This window comes from Zophobas morio, unplaced genomic scaffold (assembly GCF_036711695.1).
Source record: "Zophobas morio isolate AGI-343-1 ecotype UQ-CSIRO unplaced genomic scaffold, CSIRO_AGI_Zmor_V1 ptg000044l, whole genome shotgun sequence".
In the NCBI taxonomy this organism is placed as follows: domain Eukaryota; kingdom Metazoa; phylum Arthropoda; class Insecta; order Coleoptera; family Tenebrionidae; genus Zophobas; species Zophobas morio.
This window is the reverse complement of record NW_026972149.1, coordinates 2,376,338-2,399,592: the sequence shown is the minus strand read 5'-3', so window position 1 is coordinate 2,399,592 and position 23,255 is coordinate 2,376,338. Positions and strand designations below refer to the sequence as shown.

Here is a 23,255-nt window from a genome sequence, read left to right as displayed (position 1 = left end):
TATTCTGTCTTCAACAGTCACCACTCTCGACGCACCACTACCAAATTCAGCACTTTTTTTAACGAATTCAGTATCAGCCACAATCAGCAATGAACCAGATTGGACACTTGAATCTTATAAACTGACCACTTTGGATACACGCCAAATCTAAACGATGCACATCCATAATTCTGAATTGTGTTTAGCACAAATTTCTCGAATAAAGCAGCCATTTTACAATGTAAACTTTTAAGTCTAAAGCCCCCGGAGCTGTCGCCATGTAACTAGTTGTAGCGGTTACAATTTCCCGTTTGGAAAAATGCAGAGAATAAATCGCACATTCCACTGTAAACAATGAGCGGTGTGTGCGGAATCACCAACGGTAGCGGACCGACCGCCAGTGAACACGAAGTCAAGAAAAAATATCCCGTAGGTGCGGAATTTTGCTCACTTCAGGCGTGATTGTGACACGATAAAGGCGTTTTATTACGTCGAGAACATGACGAGTTTTGCGTGCATCAAATCACACTATGGAGGGGCGATTAATGCTTAAGGGCACATCGCAATGTCTCTGACTAACTCTAAAAATTATCGCAAATTGAGTAGAAATTAAGCGATAACCACACTACACCTTTAGCCGGATTTTTAAAGATAAAACTACTGTCGACACCCAGCAGCGAGGGGTATTAGTCTTTTCGACCTCCTCGCGGCGGGTTTTCATAATCCCATAAACACTTAGGTAGAATAAAGTCGATAAGGACCAAAATTTCCTTTTAGATAACATTTTAAAGCATACCTACGCACGAGAAAAGTAATCCCCACGTTTCCGTCTGTCTGTCTGTCTGTCTGTCTGTCTGTCTGTCTGTCTGCCTGTATCCATTTTTATTAGACAAATAATCTCCGAAACTGCTGGACCGATTTGGCTAATCATTCCCACCAACAATTTGATGACGCTATTTCAATGAACGGTTTTCTAAAATGATTTGATGTTACACAGAAATATACTCATATACTTGTAGTGTATGAATCCACTTTCAGTTTTTTAGCTAAATTTTCCCAAAAAGATTTACAACGTTTTATTCCCGACACGGTTTGAACGTCTCCGTGGCGCAGTGGGTGTGATAATGGCGACCTGCTGCAGAAGGATGTTTTGCGTGCGTGTGTGCTCTGTCGGAGGTCACCAATATAGGTAAGTGAAGAAAAATGTTGCTGCCCCGCGAGAATCGAACCACACGTCTCCTGCATGCCGGGCAGGTGCCTTGACCACTAGACTACAGACTCGAGGGAAAAATTAAGTATATCAAAAGAAACATATAAAGATATGAAAAACTTAATCTGTCATTCCGCAGATGTTGTTATATCAAAAGTGTCAAATACGCATAATTGCTGCTTCTAAAAGTCTGTGTCCCTTTCTTTTTCTTTTTCTCTTAGATTGTGATGTCTCAAATACAATGTGAATCTGCCACGCAACAGAGTGGAGTAATTAAGGAAGTTTAAAAATGGAAATTATATAATTTTTCTTCTCCTGTATGCGGTGTCAGCAGTCCAAACGCCGTAGGCCATAATCACGGTCGCCATGTTTAATTTCCACTAACTGATTTTTAGCAAATTGTGTATCCAGCTATTTAGCCTGGAATTGTGTGGAACAAGAAAGTCTTTGAGGCGAGAATGATTAAAAGAATAATTAAGTGGAGTACATTGTCCCTTTTAAAAGTGTCATTGTCCCGAAGGTTTGTTGTGCTTTTCAGCTTTACTCTTCAGATTATCTTGGTTTCTTTTCTGCCCTCAGTGAATTCGTGACACTGAATATATCTGCACTTCAAACAACAAAGTGCTTGTGATTACTTAACCCACAATTAATTAATTGAGTGGTAATTAAGTTAAAACGTGACACCGTCAGACGTAAATTACGCTTTCTTTGATGATTTAGATTTGTGATAAATTGCTGGGATTGAAATGCATAACAAATATGAATCACCTGTTACAGTGCTATCTAATTTTGATCAATGCGCATTAATGTTGTAAATGAGACCAATAATTGACAACATATTATTCGTATATTAAGCGTTTCCAAATTGCAATTTATAGCTAGTTTAGACACAAGCTGAATAGTAATTAAACTAATTTTACCCGATGTGTCCAGTCAATTTGAATAATATGATTTTATAGAAGTGTTTGTGTGGAATATCTGTTTCGATTTGAATTAATAATTCTGAATTTGGAAAGTTTAAGAATAGGGATATTTTTTCAGGTTTGACTAAGTTTCTGTATCCCGTTAATTACAAAGTTTTATATGAGTTAATCGATAAAGGATGGGAAAATTAGGTTTTGAAAGAGCTGCTTAAAATAACCGAGAAGTGACAACCCTTTTATCGTATTAAAAAAGATAGGACCGATCACGAAACTTATCAAACTTATCTTATCTAAATAAGACTCGTTGTCATTACCAGGTGTTATACTTCTCACTAACTTGTTAATAATTGTGTCACTTATTCAAATATATCACACAAAACTCCGTCGCTTAACCAGACAAAGGCTAGCACGTATGATTTATTGTATTCATTTCATCTTAGAACAGTTATTTCACTTAATTTATTAGAGGTGAAACTCAACAGCAATCAATACTTATTGAGTTAAAATCGTTACTTTGACGCTGAATTAAAATACAAAAAGCCGACGTCAAGACGGTTACAAATTCAATAACTGTTGCTAAGAGAATAATTTAACGCAGTAAGCCTTCTTTAAAAAGTTCACTGGGAGAGTTATGTATCAATAAAATTGTTACACAATGGAAACTTGTTACAGTTGTATAATTATTACGATGCAACAAAGACGAAACTCCAAGACCAAACTTTACTCAAAGAAACTTTGTTACGTAAACACACTGTATCTCCAAATACCTATAAGATACTTGTGTCTTAATTTAGAATTAATTTTCAAACGGACGGACGCCTTGCAAGAATAATGCTACATCAGAAAAGCCGTGCCGTGCAAAATTGCACGTCTAGTTCTAGAAACTGTATGCTACGACGTGACCAACAAAAATAAAAAAAGTCTAATCGATTTATCAGACTACAGGTGTCCCCTCAAGCATTCGTGATCTACATACATGTTAAGGTAAAATTACACATCTGTCCGATTAATAAGCCGAGCTTGGTGAATAAGTGTTTACCGCGCGTTTTAATATCAACCACCAGTGAAGACAGTGTGTTGACTAAGAACAGCAGATAATTCTTGCAACCACATATTGTTGCGCCATGTGATAGTGTGACTGTTACATAACGTTATATAATTTAATCACATGTTGAGACTATTACCATATGTATGCGTATTTCATGGTGGGGACCTACAATTTACGACACACACTATCAGTTTGAATTTCATCATGTAAAACCAAGATTCTCAAGTTTTAAAACCTGAACAACACTGTAGTTATGACCTGTAAATTATTTCTATTAATGACAGCTCTTGCAGTATGTTGCGTATCTAGCGCAAAGTCGTGCTCAGCACCTCACCATAAATCGCACTCAAAAGAAATTGTTATACTTTATGAAGCTTTAAAGTTTATTGTTGGACATGTTGTTAAAAACAGTATTTTTACGAGTTTACAAGGTTTTCATATCAATGTAAAAATACAACTTTACGCAATAGTGTTACAATGTAGGGTGAAAGCAGGACCCAGTATCACTAAATTACTTTTTAAGTACTTTACACAATTTACGACGGTATCAGTGCTATATGTTTGAAAGACACTTTTTATATGGATTTTGATTATACAACAGCTTTACAAAAGAAAGATGAGTGTAAGATACGTCTTTTATGGTTGCGGCTGATCTATGTGGCAACATTGTTTTTATTCAGTCACACTTGATCCAGGGATCAGCTTTGATTCGCCTTTATGCAACCAGAAATAGGAGTTATAAAAGTCGAAAGAATTGATGTGTTTGACCAACAGAAAACAATTTGTGTACGTCGTAATTTAACTGCTTTGTCGGCGGGAAAACAATAAAGAAACGGAGAATGGCAAATTTGTTGTAACAATGGTGACTAAATTAGCGATATTCTTTAGAAGGAGGTAAGATGTTATCTGGAGTGACACGAAAGAAGGGGTCGGAAGTTTTGCTGAATTCTCTGTTGATGTGTGTCTATAAGACGTTCTTACGAAAATTGGATCATTCTCGCGGCGACGATTGCATTGTTTTGATAGATGGTTTGATTGTGTGTTAACAAAAAATCTATACGAGGACAATTTATTTGTGATTCTTCTAATATACGATATAGGAAGCGATGGTGATAGCATTTTTCAAGTTAGATTACTGACAACCGAACTCCGAGGGCTGTACTTTGTAATACTGACCACTATTTGAACTAATTTATTATTTTAACACTAGTTATTCTACTAAAATTATATACCATAGTCAAATGATGAAATTGTTTCTGTAAAACCGCTTTTTATCCCGAGCGTGAGCTAAGAAAGTATTGTAATTGAGTCCATCGGGCGAAAACACGATAAGGCCCAGTCAAATATCAATTGGTTGTCCCGTGTGTTCGGCTAACGTGTCTGACATGATGATTTTTTCCAATTCAGAGCGTGTCGACATGGTAATGCTTTAATGGAATCGCCAGGTTGGCCCGCGAATTGTGGATTGAAGTGGTCCAGCATCTCCGAGATCATGGTACTTTCAAGCCTCAAACTCACGACCGTGGCCGTAATAGGACCGAAAGAATACTACAAGCTGAAGAACAAATTTTGGAATGCGTCGAAGAAGAGCCCCACATCATCACTCGCCGACTTGCTAAGAGTACAAGGCCTAAATCCATACCACGTTCAACATGTTTGTAGCCCGCTGATTTTCCACCTCGTGTAATTTATTGAATCTCAGGGCCACCATTTTGTCTAAAGTTTGGACCATTTCATTGCGATTCAGTTACCTCAACTCGTAGAAAATGTCGTTTAGTTCTCTGTTTCACTCTCATGTGTATAGTCTTGACAAGCATTATCGCTCTTTGTCTTAAATTACGAGTCTTGATTATTGCTTTTCAGTTCAGTTGCACCTCTGCTACTACACATGGCGGACTTTTCGATATTTTATTGATTAAATGAGATTCAAGAATGGCTGACTTCATGTTCCCGAAACTTTGGGAATTAGTACCGTTATTATTAGTATTCGTATCACACTGCATCTATCCTTACTGATAAATGTAGTGACAGACTTTATGTCCGTCTGTATCCATTTTTATTAGATACGTAATATCCAAAACTGCTGGACCGATTGTTGTCAAATTTTATATGTCTATTATGAAAATCGTGTAGATGGTAAAATGCTAACCAAAATTTCGCTAAATTCCCCACCAACAATTTGATGACGTAATTCCAATGAATGGTATGGTTTAATTAATAATTTTAGTCCTGTTTTGAGAAGATAAACTCATTCAAATCAAACTAATGTCTGCGTGACATTCTTTCGATGTATAAACATAAATAAACACTTGAGCTTATTGCTATTACCCACTGCTGAAGGACAAGGGGTGTTATTTATACCTTTGGTTTTTACTTTACAGCGGGTATCACAAAACGAAAATCGTAAAATTAAATTTTATAATTTTTTTAAAGAGCTGGATTTGTCGGATTATACTTACAGCCTTCGATCAATGTTTTATTGATCTATTTAAGAACCTCATTTTTTATATTTGCTTATACAGTGTCACTCAAAAAAATTAGTGAATCAGTCAATTTATTTTATTGAATAAATCAAAAATTACAAAACTGAATACTGAAAAAATGTTGCAGGCGTTTTAAAGTTATTGTAAGCATGGTAAATTGTTAATTAGAATGAATTTGCTTATCCCCCCTAAAAAAATTATGACGTCTAATAATTTAAATTTGTGGAGGGAAATTCAAATCTTGGACTTTGACAAGTGTCACCAAATGTGCGACATCTTAAAGTTTAGAAATTATATAGTCAAAAATATTGAAATAACATTATTGAATCAAGCGAACACTCACAAAGTGTGCATATTTCTGCAATGAATTAGAACGTTTCTAGTTATGTAGTAGGATATTCTATTATCAGTGATTTTGAAGCAATGTAATTTAATCCCGAATGTTCGTTGTTAACAAAACTGACAATTATGAAATGCATTGTATTGTGAGGTAGTTATTACTCTGAAATTCGAATACATCGAATATGTATCTACGATGCACTTTTTTGACGTTTTGGACAAACCAGAATAATTTGGCAGTCGCACTAGTAAAATATTTTCAAGTTTGAAAAAACCGTTCGTCAGAGATTTGTTTATTTGAAATTTTTAGCGAAACAACACACGCAGAGTGCACATATCGAGCGGTGCAAAGCAAGGAATGCTTGTACTTACCCGTTTGTATTTTTGCAACATTCCTCTAAACTGTCGCATGAGAAAACCGTCATCCTGGTGCAGAAAACTATGCTTTTAAAGAGAAATCAAGCCGACATATTTAAATACCTTCTGATTGCCCAAAGAAATTTCGACTTTAAATATTTCGGTATTACCGATATTAAAAGATCGCGTGTATGACAAAACGGAGTCGGTTTCGTTAAGCGTTTGCGTAAAGCCAGACGTCAGAAAGATGTAACTGTTGAGCAAAATTAACCATCCGCTCATTGTGGTCTTACACGAAACACTAAATCGCAAAGAAATGCCGTCGATATTGTTATCGATGCGTGTCGTTGTATTTGCCGGTAATTGCTCTTTAAAATCACGGGTTTTGTTAGCCGGGTTTTGTAGCTTTCTCGTAAAAAGCAATGTATTAAGTGGGTCAAGTCAAGATACTGAGAATTAGATTCCACTTTGGAAAATTAAACTGTGACTCTTTATTTCTAATCGGATTTCTCGTAAAGAAACAATTTCTTTGATGTATGTAAGAGGCGGAAGCGTACGAGTGACGTAGACTCGCTTAGATGACGATTTAGCTCGGAAATCCCCTAATTTTGGTTAATCTCTGAATAAACCATGCACGTTTGCAACAATTGAAATACTATTGTAATCTGAGCTCAGCGGTCAGCATCAATGTTTCCACGCAATGTACTCCGCTCGGAATTGTTGGTTTGGAGATTGCACTCTGAGAAGTCCCTAGTTCGTGTATCTTTGAGGTAGAACCCGAAAACTTTCCACTACTCTAAGATAACTTCTCCAACTTATCTTTGTATTTAATAAGGTATGTTAATTCATTCCTTCCGGATTAATACTTTACACAACTCCCCGAGAAACGTCCAATTCTCCTCACCGTCAAATTGCGTTATCGTTCAACCTTCATCGTACACTCAAATAAATCAAAATCATTAGTTTCCTTCCGCTTCAATGCCTTTCCCGAACCTTGCTGACTAGGTGTCAATAGTCAGTTTGTTAGCAGAATTGCTTATGTGTGTTTGTATCCACAACAGAACGAATTTTTCTATCAAACATTTACTATTCCACGGATGCTCAGCAAACAACCGTCATAACAACCATTCATAAATCGCGCACGCTCTTCTCCCGTCTGCCACTATTCAAAATTAACGTCACTGTTTATAACCGTTCCCGCAACTCCAGAGAAAAACATTTTTAGTATTGCACCCCAACCGACAACCTTTTTTCAATAATACAGATCTTTTAATCCATGTCGGGGAGACTTGTTTCTTTAAACACAATAACGTCAACAAAACCATTTGTCTCCATCAACGCAAAAGTTACGAATAAGCTCGTCCTTTTTGTTGAACAAATATGTCTTGACAGCGATAAAATTCCTTTACATAGACATAACTTAATTACAACCAAACGCCGAATTATTTTTGCCAAAAACTTACTCAATCCTTTCCAAAGTTACGCTACTTAAAATTTAAGCATGCAGTGTAGCGGAAACTCGATTTTTAGTCATTTGATGACTAGATGCAAAAACTGGAAAATGAACTTCAACGTCGTGCATCACTGAGCTAAGCTAATTTACAAACGGTGCATCAGGAAAAAAACTGGATTTATTTGTTGGTGAAGGTCAGCGTGTTAAATTCCCGGACGCCACATTACTGCACAACATTTTTAATATATGCATGCTAGTATCAACTGAAATTTTTATAGACTTCAATTTTTATTTTTATAGTGTACCAATTCATCTAGAGTCAAGACGTCAGAGAATCGAGTCGTAAAATAAACTATTCGTGATCGTCGTGTGAGTTACCGTTGCCCAGAAAAACGAATTTCGTACTCGACTGAAATGCATAAGCGTACGTGTGACGGTCGCAACTGTACTTAAAAAATATAAACAAAACCCTCTAGGTATTGGTTCGATTTAGTTTCCATAACGTAAGTAAAAGTTCGTAGAAGTCAAAAATGATGACCCTACCAGTGATCCTGTCTTGAAATTCAGCTCAGTGCTCGGTTGCTATGGTTCTAGCTATTCTTACTAAATCAACGTCCTGCGTACGTTTATGGGTTGATAAGTTTATTGGGTAAGGATCCACGGCATTATTAAAATGTAGTCAATGGAAGGAAAGGATCCAGCGCTTTGTATGCATGTATATGCTCCTATAATCTTGAATAAATAATCAGTTCTTTTTATTTTTATCGGCGTCTTAAGAATTTAAGAAAGTTGCGGAAGTTTCAAAGTTTGTCAATAATTTCTGGAGAATTTTAAAGACTTCCTTAAGAAAACGTTGAGAAGTATTGATGCACAGTTTTAATCAACATCCAACCCTTCTAATAATTTAGATCTATTTTCCTCTTTAATAAGATGTGGTTGAGCTAATTTTCAGTAGAAAATTTTGTGAGATAACCTGTTGCATTTTTTGCGAGAAGTTACACGCTCCAGCTGATATTTAATTACGAGGTAGAAGATAACAAAAGCATTTTAAAAAGTTTGCGTGTCTACGTTTCATTTATATGCAATTTAATTTTACATTCTTTTAAGTTCGACTAACTTTTCCAGAATAGGTTTGTTAAGTTCAGTTTCGGAGCAAGAACTTCGTTACATTTTTAGGATCTTAATTGAGCCTCAGTGTGTTCGGTAAGCGATTTCTTGGCGACATACACGACGATTAAGGCTCCGGGGTAAACAGAAGCAAGCTATCACAGCATATTTCCTTGCTAGCAAATGGAGTTATCTCATGTCATCAACTACCTGCAAACAAAGATGATAAACAAAGCAGATCCGGATAATATACTCGTCATGATTTACGTGCGGAGTGCTTTCAGCACTATTCAGCTATACGTCATTATTATTTAATAGAAGAGTTAATTTTATAAGTGCAGCTGGATAAGTTTCAATGTTCTCCGGCAATTATTGAATATGAGAGAAAATTCTGCTCTCGAGTAGTTCCCATTATTTATTACTGAATGAGCATTAACTACTACCTCCACTGTATCCAGAGTTAGCGCTGCTCACCCGCTTTGACACGTTTTAAAGCCGCATCACGTAAATTTTGCATAATTTTAATATTATCACTGATCCTTGGTACATATTTCCCCATAGCGGCGTCTTACTTTAGAGGCTTCGGACATTGACAGAATTTTATCCTGCCTCCGTCTACAAACAACGTTTTCTTAAAAACCTTATTGAGACATTAATTTATTCCAAAGAGGAAATTGAAACATCCAAACAGTTCGTGCGGTTGCTGCTTTAATATTCAATTAAGAAAAAAACTCACACAATTAATTGCATTTAAAACTTGCAGTGATTATACGCATTTGAATGTAGTTCGTTTCATAATTCACGGACGAAAATAAATTGTCTGAAATTGGTCTTTGCAAGTCGACATAAAGAAAATTCCGTGCTAGCCTACGTGTAATATAGCAATTCTCTTTATCTATTTTTCAGTCCTTTGTCCTTATAAATAACGTACCGACATAGCTGACTTTCGTCTGATAACTTAAATGGAATTTTGCGCGTTTTCCTTACACCAGGTTTGAAATCTACTTCTACTTATATAAAGGAAAAATACATACCCAACATAACGTTAAGATTTTTGTTTGGATTAGGTATTTTACTTAACCCTTTGTAACACTGATGGTAGAATAAAAATAAACTCGGGTTAGCGCCTTCCACGGGGAACGTTGCTCGGGCGCCGGCTTTCGTGGATCCCTCTCGACAGAGACACAGATCTCCAGCGGTCTCGTGTGTGCCCACGAAATAAATAATGCAGCCGTTCAAAATATTATACAAGGTGATTTCGAAATATATGCAAGAAATCACCCTGTATTGGCTCTTTATTCGATCGCCAACTACACCGGTAAAACGCAATTATCCCAAAGTAAAAAAAAAGAAATATTGCGATCTTCCTCTAACTGCGCCCTCACCTAACAGGGTTCTGAATCAATGCAAATATTTGAATATCACAAATTTAATAAAAACCAAGAAAAATCTGAAGTAAAGTAACTGGATGCAAATACACAAGTTATTACGGAAGTGTGGCGGCAAATTTAAATTACGGCAGTTAAAAAGAGAACAATATTTTAATAAAACTTTATGGCACAGCGATGGCGGCACCAGAGCGCTATAGTGTGGCGGCAAAGTATATCAATTTCATTCTAAAACACAGCAAAAATACCCATATGTGGCGTTGTAGCACGAGCGGAGTTTGGGGCTCCCGGTCGTGGCTGTTCTCCCACCGCAGTGATTCTATTCTATCGGCAAGCACATGGCGCCCAGCGTTGTTTTTTTTTTCAGCGCGAAATTTTAATTCAAAGAATCATTTAGTGATGATACAATTAAGTTGTCATAAAGTTTGAAATTCACATAGCATAATGGCAATATAACAACTTTAGAACACAATATACTGTTTTCACTAAAACAATGTTACCCTGGTAATAAGTGAGGAGCGATAATCACGTCTGGATAGCTTAGTGGTCAAAATTCCCGTCCGGTAAGTAGGAGACAGGGTTTCGAATCACACTCCAACTGACCACGGGGTGAAAGCTCGTAAAACTTTTCACCAACAAAATATTAAATTTAGTTTTCTTCTAGAAATAAAGATGCGCCAATTTCTTAAAAGACCCTTAGAAAATTCAGTTAACACGCCACTGTGTTATCACTGGATGATGCGGTTTTTACGGGCCGATAGCCGACCCCGACAAAAAACACAGATAACACTAATAACATTCAATTACACGAAAGAAACTAAGCAGCCGCACTATCGTAATCATAATAATCAGTCATCAACACTAACAATAACAACATTAGAGAGAATAATAAGCTCTGTTACGTCGACTTATCACTTCATTCAACTAAAGTTATTTCTGTTTTTAGTTTTTTTGTAGACTGGTTGTAGTTTTAAGTGTATGTGTTTAAAAAAGTATCACATAGTTCGTTCCAAGTTTCTAAATCGTCCTTGGGTCGGGTATTATCCAGTTAAGAAAAGTAAATTATTTTAAATGAGACGTTCTTTGCAGTGGGAAATTGTAATTTGTGTTAAATAGAAGATTTCGCAGCAACTTTGTAGAATTTAGTTTGAAGTCTAAACCTAAACTTATTGAAGGCGAAATGTGCAAGTTGAAAATAATTTAGCAGCAACTGCTCGAAGCATTATTGACTTCCATTTAGCAGACGCATGTGCATCGAAAACACACTTTATGCACTTTAATCATTAGGATCTGATACCAGATCGCATCATAAGGTGACGCTTTTAGTATCGGAATGTATGTTTTATCTTCCGGAATGTTCCCATTTTGATTGCTGTTGTCTCTAACTTCATTACTAAAGGATAAAGTGGAAACACTAAAGTTCATAAAGATCTAACTTCTACGGTGCGTTTCACTTATGAACTTTAACTATACGCCAAGTTTGCTTTGGATATTAGCAAGGTTTAGCATATTATTCTGCAGCGCGTAAATACTTAACAAATTCGAGAGTTCCATGTAAAAATATGAGTTTTAATTGAATCGTTTTTGTACATGTGGTGATAGAGCAAGAGCGGGTAACGATTTGTGATTCAGTCTTTTATTAAGTGCGGTCGTGTAAAAGTTCTGAGAGTTCCATTATATTCATCATCGATAAGCCTTTACTAGGGTCGTCAAGAAGCTATAGAATGCTAAAGCTGAAATTTAGCAAATGGCACTTCGACTCCCTCTTATTTCTATTCGAACCCTATAGCACATTTTAAACTTATTTTCGTATACACCGAGAGTACTTGAAGGGCGATTGTGTAGAGATAAAATACATTTGTTTGCTGCTGTATTTCGGTCTCTCCCTGACAATCGCACAATCACGTAATAGGTGCACCCACGTTTTCTGCGGATGAACTATTAATGATCCTTTCTGCAACTTCAGAATATTGTTCGCATTAGATGTCATTTACACTGGTACGCACGATTTAAGGCATTTGTTCACCTAGCTGGAAAGCAACTGATAATAATAAACAATGTACTTACAAACAATAATACAAACCTTGTATTAACAAATAAATGTAAGGAATTAAGAAGGAGAAGTGATTTAAAAGAGAATATTGATCTGTCATAAAAAGGTATGTATGCAACACGTGTGATTTATGAAGTTAAAGTGGCGTTTATTCTCAGAATTAATGAGTTAATTACAATCGCAGTGACGCGGCCGTTGCTAGTTGATTTTTCCATTTTTGAGTGTTAAAAGTTTTAGAATCCCACATTAAATTTTTATTATATTTCTTTGCAATATCGCGTAATCAAGATGTTGCTTTATGGCGTAGCCTGGCATTCACATCGGTCATTTTCATTTTGATTACGATGTTGTAATTTTTATACTTCCGTATCTGAAATTACAAATTTTATTACATATAAATTCGTTTTAATTTGTGGAAAAAAATGAACAATTTATGGTTCAGATCCTAATTTCAATATTTTGATTTGTTCGTAATAATAAAACGGTGAAGTGCAGAAGAGAGGGGAAATAAACACGAAAGTGATCTGTTTCAAGCGCCTTTAGGAGCTTATAACAGGTGAACAAAAGTCTTAATTCTGTTCGTTTACCGAGATTGCGGACACGAGCGCAAACAATATAGTACAAAGCTGCCGATAACATGTAATTCATTTAAGACTTAAAACTTGGTTGCCGCAATCGTAACGGTTCTAACGAGTTTCCAAAATTGTATAATTTCGACAAAGTTGTAATTTTTGCAGCTGATCTTCCGAGCTCGTCCAAAAGTGCGTAATTTATTTCTCTCAAATAAACAAACTTTGGATCTGCGTATTTATACTAACGGCAAGGAAACAGAATTTTGTAATTTATCACGAGATTTATCTCAAAATGACATCTACACCGTTTAATGCAGAATCAAATTAATTGCCTAAAATACTTTAATATTGGACCTCTTGTTTGTCGTCTTGTTCACTCTACAGCAAACTTAATAAATATCCTATCGATTCGGAGGGCAAAAGTTTGGCATAAATTACTAAAGTGCATGAAAGCACCCAACATTCTGCATTCATTCGTTCGCCATACGTGACACGTTTTATTAAAATCCAACTTTTGCAACAGTTGATGCTTACCTGTTAATAACGGAGATTAAACTCACATTTATACCAAGTTTTTTATAGAACTGTGTTGCGATGAAGAAAAGTGACAAACAGTTCGTTAACTATACTAATTAATTTTAATATCGGGTGATTCTTTAAATTTTTGCTCTAGTTAGTCATGACATTTACGTCGGTTGTGAAATGAATCCGTAGAATCGCGTAACTTGAAGTAGAAGGATGTATGTATACATAAATATAACCTTCTTTGCTGTTTAGGTTGTTTATGTCTACTATCTGTCTTGACTGACAAAATATTCTAGAAATCTATCGAGAAGTCTTCTTACACTGAGACGAAACCCGCGGGTCTGTCGTGACGACGTTTCGGGTTTTGCCAATATCTTGTGACGGGTGTGGCGTACCTCGACGCCGTGCCCTGGACCGACTATTAGTAAAATTGGGTTGCGGTCGTCTTGCTGCGGTTCCTCACTGGATTTAGATCTTGGGGAGGCGACGACGCTGAAGCAAACCGTAGGGTGCAGTCCGGGGTACTTATTCTGTCACCAAAAATTGCTTCAACACACTTTCTCTTCCTTAACTTCAATCAAGTTTCCAAAGTTCAAATAGCGTTATTTTTTCATCGAGATGGTATTTCCAGTTTTCTAAAGCATTCAGAAAAGCATTTTATTTTGAAGTGGGCACAATTCGCATCTTTCAATTCCATGACTTCTGATCCCACTTTTGTAAGTTTTTTTCACAACAAAAGCATACATAAAATGTGATCTGCATTTTTTACTACAACATATTTTTCGAGACATTGGGGCTCACTACACAATGTAGCTAATTGTCAACCCGTTCGCCAAGTATGGCATTAACTATACAATACTTGCCTAAAGTAAAATGTGAATGGGAATAAAATGGAGCAGTAGTGAGTGTTGTGGCCGTTTCGTTTAGCAGATTTAAATCTTTTAACTCTATGCAGTGAGGCGCACAGAGGCAGCGGCACCAGAGCGTTATAGGAGTGTGGCGGCTAACTATCAATTTTGTTCTAGAACACAGCAAAAATACCCATGTTGTAGCACCAGCGGAGTTTGAGGCTCCCGGTCGTGGCTGTTCTCCCCCCACGATCGTGATTCTATTCTATAGCCAAGCACATAAAAATGTGATCTGCATTTTTTACTACAACATATTTTTTGAGACATTGGAGCGCACTACACAATGTAGCCAATTGTCAACCCGTTCGCCAAGTATGGCATTAACTATACAATACTTGTCTAAAGTAAAATGTGACTAGTAATGAGTGTTGTGGCCGTTTCGTTTACCAGATTTAAATCCTTTAACCCCTCTGTGGGATCACGGTCTACTCTACATACATCAGTTTATACAATGGAAAAAGAAACTGCACGTGTACATGTCTCAGAAACAATTCGTCGAAATTTCGATTCCAACGCAGTGAAACTTGACAACTGTGTAACTTTATTGACGTATTCTCAGGCATATTTTGCACTTTATGTTTGCATGTTACATTGTGTTTATTGACAGTTTTTGTCAGTGTTGCGGTTTTCATGAAAAATCTATTGTGAATTTTATCTCCCGAAGGATCGATTTTCCAAAAACCTTTAAGAAAAAGTTGGAGATGTTGATGCATTCTATTATCAGTTCTTAAGCATTCTTGTTACGCTTTATATGAACCCCAATTAGTGTAGAAGGTGACAAAAACGGCTCATTTAAATAGGAAATACGTTATTATTAGTATTTATTGGAGTTTCAGAGTATAAACTGCTCTATATCTAGTTTATATTCTAAACGTACACTTACAACACCCTTGTGTGTAAAAGCTACTGAAACATTTTCTGATTACAGTTCCATATTTTAAACAAACTGCGAGTGATGACTGGTGTTTGTTTCGTGTAAATATAATTTGCAGTGGTAAATGAAGCAAAGCGTGTAATCCATTTGTGTTTAAAAATTTGGTGTGTGTGTAAAAATTTCTCTTCGAGCAATTATAGCAGAAGAATAAATTTTATTTTAAATCAGTGACCTGGAGTCCGCTGTAGAGCAGTGGAATGTTCCGCAGGCCGGCGTCCAGTGCGAATTTCCAGCGAATGTAAACCCTAAGAATCGGCCGAAATATTTCCAGCAGGCACTAAACGTTGTTACCAGAGAGCAGTTTTATTGTGTGCCGCTGACCGAAGCAATATTTTTAATTAAAGGGCACACTTTTACAATCGGATCTAGGTGATATTGAATGGAGTTTGCAATGGACCGATGAGATAGTCTACTTTTGAGTAAGTGGAAAGTTTAGTACGGACGCAAACAGAGGACACAGGAGGGAGTTGAGCTTCGAACAGTATATGACATTCCGCGCTGAGCGCGGCATTTGGGAACTATGCCTTAAGTTCAGATGAAAAGCATTCCACGGAGACCACATGATAGTGAATAAACATATGGCTAAAGGCAAAACATTGTGGTTGCAGCTTATCTAACGGTCGCCACATACATATACGCTCATTATTTAATTCTATGGCATACTCGTTAATATCGATCATAACCATGTATTAAACTGTTGATGCAATGGAATTCCAATCACGCGTTCGCCCCTTCCACCCCTCAAGTAATTATTTTCTATTACCCATCTATATACTTAAAACCGAACCAGTTGCTACCTAAAATTCATTTTCTCGATTGCATCGAGCTGAGCAAATACAGGCTGCGCTTTCTTAGATGGAACTTTTCACAATCAGTGTCACTAACTGTTGGAACAAAAAAACATTTACAGTTGCAGCTGCATAGGCAGGGATCGGTCGATATTTGTATAGCTTCACTCTAATGGGTCTAAACCACAGTAAATACTCTAACAGCGTCAATTTATCTGCTTTTATTAAAAATGCTCTGCGGCTTTTAACGCTTTTTTCTGTGTACTTTTTCAGGTGTTACCAATTGGACTACACGTCCAAACATAAATTAACGTTACAGAAATCTACATCATTAAATAAAAAAAAGCAAACAGCTTTTATTATACGGCGAAATAAAAACAACGTGATGCATTAAGACAGCAAGCAAAAATATGTACTATTAAAATAACGTACAAACAAACTTCAATTAAAACTATGTACTTTATTATAACGTTAATGAATTATGTTAAATTAAAACACGCTGTGAGTAATGGTTCATTACTTACGATCTTGCAGTGAGAAATGGCTATCATTGCAACCAATCGCAATATTTATAACTTCGATGCCATCAACGACATGAAGACAACGTTTGAAAGAATATCACTACAGTTTTGTAGTAGGAAATTTATAGTTTTCGTACAATCAAATTAGTATATTGTTACGTAATATGTGTATTACCAAATACTTGATTTTGTCTGTCTATCTAAACAACATTTAGACCGCGTTAGTGAATTTTATTTATATTCTTCAAGTAGTTATTATGTGCTCGCGCACTGGCGTTATTGATTACAACTCCATATAAACGTTTTTAGATCTAACGCTTCATCCGCGATATCAACGCCTCCATTTGATATCATATCGATACAAGACTCTTTTCATGAACGCCTATAGCAACAAGCACCATATGAGAAAAGTAACAACTGCCGTTCTGCTGATTGTTGTCAGCGGCGATTTGTACAAAATTAATATTTGCATAAACTCTCCACTTAAACATAAACAGATCGATAAATGAACAGGACACTGTTAAAAAACACGCAGTGAATGATGTTACCCAATATAAAGCCATGAAGTGTCGGTAGACTTAATGCAACCTTCGGATTATTACTGAATACACACACATTTGTGATCCTATTTCTTCCGTCTGTCTGTCTGTCGTCTGTGTCGATATTTTATTAGACAGATCTTCGAAACTACGGGACCGATTCTTTTGAAATTTTGTACGTATGTTAGGAATATCGTGTCAATGGTGAAACACAAACCAAAATTTGTTCGATCATCCCCACCAACAAGTTGATGACGTCATATCAAAATTTTGCATAGTAACTGCTATTTAAAATGGTAAAGCTGTTACATATTGCGAAACTACGTCAAGCACGGCTCGTGGTCTAGTGGTAGAGCGCTCACTTTGCATATGAAATTAAGTTACAATAATAAGCCATGTGCAGTATGTCAGACTGAACTGAAAGACATCTTTACTGTACATGTTATTCTAAATTGTGATGTACGAGTCTATGCATAAAAAATAGCTTTATAATAATGTTACTAGAAAGCCATTTCATGTAATATGCTTAATCTCTTGTTAAATAGTGGCACACATTTAGTTATTGATTTGATAAATTAGTTGCGCTCAATTTATCCTTTCTGATACCATTGGCGTCAACTTACAGGTTCATGAAGTCTGCATGCATACATCTAGAAATCAAAGCAGTCGAACTAATTCATTTCAGTTCACAGCTTATTTAGGATCGGTAATATAGCAGAATGAAATTCTGTATGCACATTACGGCTATTATGTTCTGGTTAATTTAAGATGATAGACCGAAACTGATGACGAATAGATTATTATTGTACCAAACAAACAAACAAAAACACAAACCGACAAAGTTACTAAAAATAGTTTTCGTTTGATATTTTAAATTTTAAAATTAGTGTAGTTGGAGTAATTTGAAACAATTAAGTAGTTGGCGACTTTAGGCGCGTAGAAATACTGATGTTGGACAAACAGGAAGAATTCCGTGGAAATAACTTTACAGATTTTTTAGATCTGGATTTATCCCTGACTTTCACTAACAAGAGATCATCGTGTCCAATGTGTTTAAAACCCTGTGAGCAAGTGTAACATATCTGATATCCGATCAGTTATCGATAATAAAGTTTCTTTCTAAATCCAGTGTAATAATGGCAGTTTCACGCTGAATACTACTGCAAATGAAACAATGTTGAGTACGTAATAATTGTACACTCACAAATTCTTTGTAGCTAATTATTATCAGCTCTGTGAACATTAAAGCTCTCTTAAAAGCGAATATCGGAAGAAGTATATGGAAGAGTACTTGGTTTTTATGACATGTAATTAATAAAAGCCCGCAAATAATGTAAACAAGCTTAATTATGTATGGATATATTCCAGAATTTGTTTTATATGAACAAAGTGACTCAAGCACGATAAATTGTGTGATAGAAGCATGTAATAAATACCATGCAAACTCGCACATTCGAGATTGAGCTCCACTTCTACTTTAATATGTTGAAGAATTTACGCATTTCCAAATAGTTTGAATTCCTTAAGAGGTGTACTTACCATATTGTTTTCCATTATAGGTTTATTACCCCACAACAGCTAATAAATGAGTAAATTAAATTGTACCTCTCATCCAAAATAATCTGATTTTATCATTAAAATTTTACGGTTCATTATACCCAAACAAAATTATGAATTTCAGCAATGAGTTCAAGTGTTTATTTGGATCTTTGGCATAGTTTGTCTAATATGTGGCGACAAGGTGTTTAGTAGGACAAACCACAAACCCACAAGCATACCGGAGACAACTTCCACAGTTTGAGCACTATAAAACAAACTTAAAAGAAGAATAGTCGCTAGGTTAAACCGGTTTTGAAACCAGAAATATTGATGAAATTGAACAAAAAACACTGTCACGATCTATATGTTTCAGTTGTAAGTTCTAGACGACTGCTTTGAAATAAAACAACCCTTCGTCATTCTTCCATTTCGTTAATTTAGTACTTTTACATTCGTTATGAAATTCTTTAAAGTAACAATGTAATTATATGTGAATACTAAGGGTGCAACACATTCTACGCTAGTGTATAATAGGTATGACGACTGTTTTGTAGTATCCAATCAGATCGAGCCTCTCGTAATATCAGATTGTCAATTGTCCTCCAATATCACTTATTGTCTTATCAGTAAACCTGTCATTTATTCTTTTGAGGGAAAAATAAGCAGATGTATACCTGTATGAAACCTGAACTGAGATAAATGAAAGGGGTGGATGCTTTAGCGCCTTTTGTTTTATAGTTTGAATATTTGCGTCAATACTGGCTACAAGTTTTGTTTAAAACTGGGGTCAATTATAGTGCACTAACGCTTCGAGGAAATTTAGTCAACAAAAATAATTTGTTTTGTTTTTGTAGATTGCAATAGATGAGTTTGGACAGATGGTTCAAATTAAAAAAAAAAGTTTTGATTACGTTTTGAGTTATTTGCGTTATTAGTGGAAACAAAAATTTCCTATATAATTATTAAAAAAAAAATTTCTGTCGTTTTGATCAAAACGTTGTAATATAAGATGAATAGGTTTTTGGATATTCCATGTTGTTTATTTTCTTATAGCATGGTTCTGTTTAATGTGTTGATACATGGGCGCACCTAATTGACACATTAGTGTGAAAATGCACAGGACATTCATTAATGTGTTTGCTCTTCATGTTTCCTGTCATTAACGTCGATTTCCAAAATAAACATAGTCAACTATTGCATATAAAATCATGTACAATAAACTTTTTTCTAGAGTCTCAATGAATCTTTTAAAATTTTCTGTAACGAATACCGTGAAGAAAGTGGCAGAGCTTTGAATACACAGCCGTTACAGTTTAAATGTGAAGGAAAAACAATACCACAGTGAGTTAATTCAAGGACTTTGCATTAATGGGAATTGTTTTAGGAACGCGATTAAGTTATCTATGAAAGTCATTATTAGCTTATTTCTGTTAATTGTTTTCAGAGGTAAAGCTTTCGACCGAAAGAAACTCTTTTCATTTACAAATCCCCGCAAATTCGCGTTTTTTGCGGTAAATCCGGGAAACCATAATTCATCGGAAATTTAACTGTAACGTGTTTTATTAGGTTGCGTTACAGTACGTAAATATAAAGCTTCCTTTAATGTTAGGATGGCACAATATAAAAGCGCATTAAGATTGATTACATTCGGAAGAGCAAAATTTATTGGCCAGTTTCAAGGGAAATCCTGTTTATTATGATGTAAAGTTGAATTTTCCGGCAAAGCTGTATCTCCCTTACTTCAACACTAACATGTGGTACATTATTTATTTCTGCATGAAAAATTTATGCAGAGAATTAATAATTTAGTTAGTTAATCAATTATCTGCTCCTCAACTTTCGTAAATCTATTTTTAACGTTCTATTGGAGGTTACCGCACGATGGAGATTTCCTTTAGCAAATTGCTCCCTCAATTTCGCTCCTATAATTATTCTGAAGTGTTTCTAACAGAAAGTGTCTTTTGGCTGCCTAGTCCAAAAGTTGAATTAATTTTATCACACTCAAGCTCTAATGTCACACGTCTGTTCTAAACTGTCATTGTTTTCCAAATTTTGTTTCTAACAAATGCGGGTTTTCTCCACAGTTATGTTAATGCAGATTGCTGGTATTTGATTCGACTGTCTACGTAATCAAATTCAAAGCGCGAAGAGAATGACACTGCATATCCGCGACCGATTATTAGTCTTTTACCTAACTTTTGTGTTCGGTACATAACGGATCTAATATTTTTCATAAAACTTTTACGATTTTCATAAAACTTCACTGCGAATTCAATCTTATTCGACAGGGCTTTAACCTTTTATGTACTGTTACCAATCTAACTTCAATAAATAAAACATGTCTAATCCAATATGGCCGACACACTTTCATAAGAAATCGATCATGTCGATAGCGCGGTAATTAAGGATAACACTAATTACTCGCATTAAAAATTAATTTTTTAGATTAGCGCCATCATTGGCGTTAGATGAACTGAATTTTTATGTGCACTTACTATATTTTAATACTAAGTTTGCATATGTGAGTAAATTCGCAACTATATTTAGCTTATTAGTAAATATGTCGACATATTAGGAACATCAAATTCTTACATTTTTTAGTCTTCGGTCATTGACCGCGGTGATAATTTTCTATGCTCGAACCCTAATAAAAATTATCCCACTTCGGAATTTGCTGGCCGATTTCTTTGGCCCGGGCTCGAGGCGGCAATACAAAACACACCTCTACAAATCCGGAAACTACAGCTCCTCTATGTACAAAAATTATAAAACCTACAATCAAGGCAAAACATCTATCTCTATGAATAAATTCCGCGTCAAGGACTGACATATCTGGTGCTTAATGACTTTCGATCAGGAACGTTTCAATTTTATACTTCTAAACAACGGGGTTCCACATTATTGCTGGGTCCCATTGTGTAAAGCGCATCAAACCGTATTTTTACTTCATATATTAGTAATTCGACGTACATATCGATGTATTTCATGACATCAAACAAGTAAGAAACGAATTTTTCTAATGAAGAAAAATTTTGCGTCAAATTTTATTCATCAACTTTACAAATTTAAAAGTAATGTGAGTGCCTATTAAAGTATATTTTACAACTGTCGGCACCGTTGTATACATATTGATTGTTCAAGCTTGCGATTCTACAAGTGTTTTAATATTGACAGCTTTGTCAAGCGTTTCGCGGCGAATAAAAACGAATAAATTGGAATTATACATGGGGACTTCAGTGCAGAATTTATTAGTATCGTCTGTCAGCAATTTCTTTCTCGGTTAATTATTATTTAATCACTTGGTTCCCGCTTATTAAAATTCACCACGGTTTCGAAGTGGAATGAAGTAAATTATAATATAAGCCCAATATTCAGTAATACGCGATCGTTTGGTACGAGAAAGGAGAACCACAGTGAATTTCAGTATTTAATGCTAAACTGTCATCCGTGAAATCCGTGAATCTATTAAATTACTAGTTTGAACTTCTAGTACTTGATCTATATCTATTTCGTTTAGAGTATTGTCGCATTAACTATTAAGTTCGAGACTAAATTGTAATTAACGAACTACAATGCCGTAAAATTGATCATTCCGGACGAAGCTATTCAATAAATACTTGTTTGCCTAGCAAACAGCCTAAATTGATTCGCAAATTTACATGCAGTGTCTGGCGAATAAATTTTTTTCGACAATTACCATTTACAAAAAATTAATTGTGATTTGATAATGATAACTCCGCGTCAATCTGTACTAGTGTGATCACATTGTGTGATCCCGGATTACCATCGGCAATTTTGCACGTTATCACATTTACTCGTTGTATGATAAAGTATTAAACGCTGAACAGGTAATGTCAAAATGAAACATTAGCAATGGGGCTGTTTGAATAAAAAACAATTCGTTTAAGCCCAGATTAACCTTCGGAGCCTGTGTAACGTAACAAATGCCTCATGTTGACTATAAAACACGTTTGTACTCTCTAAACTCGTAAATTCGGTGTTATGAAACGGTAGAGAGCAGGTTCGATTTCTTAAAATGTCATTCTTTGCGAAAGAGGTGACAAAATTGGGTAGTGGAGTAAAACCGAAGAGTTACTAGACCACGGTGACTAAGGATGATGTCTGAAAAGACACAAAAACGGAAGTGGAACAAATTACACAAAAGCTCCATTTTAAATCTTAAAAAAATTAAAAATATTAAACACTACTGTTTTTTGGCGTTTCGTAATAATAGTTATTACAATTTTAAATTTAAAGACTCGTAACTAATCGATAATAATAATAAATAGACTGTAATAACCTAAACCTCGTGCCAAAAACTAAGGCGTGACGTCAACAAAATTTCTCGTGACTAGCTACCTACTTATTTATCTGAATAAATGCTAATTTGGTAATCTGTGACAAATCGTTACAACTCTAATTGTCATTCTACTGAAAAGTAAACCCGTACAATTCTTGCTTGTAAACGAATACAAGGAGCACAAATAAGTGGCGTCCCGATGACGTCATGTCACTAAAAATAGCCAATTCGGTTAAACAGTCCACTTACCTCGATTAAAATATGTATCAAAAAACGATTCATTCCACAA

General features: G+C 35.6%; 1 protein-coding gene across 3 annotated transcripts in view; it reads right to left on the bottom strand.

The window, feature by feature from the left end:
- The window catches only part of LOC135141773 (lachesin-like), a 117,737-nt gene that overhangs the window by 46,882 nt on the left and 47,600 nt on the right, over window positions 1–23,255 (bottom strand). The window contains exons 1-2 of one of the 3 annotated variants that reach the window (XM_064073197.1): window positions 6,463–6,627; window positions 6,355–6,408 (exon numbers count right to left, since the gene is read on the bottom strand). The exons of the other annotated variants lie outside the window; for them this stretch is intronic. Of the exons in view, the coding sequence (XP_063929267.1) occupies window positions 6,355–6,408; window positions 6,463–6,621 (213 nt within the window). The 5' untranslated portion in view covers window positions 6,622–6,627. Of the gene's footprint in view, window positions 1–6,354; window positions 6,409–6,462; window positions 6,628–23,255 lie in introns of those variants that run through there. 3 annotated transcript variants of the gene reach the window in all.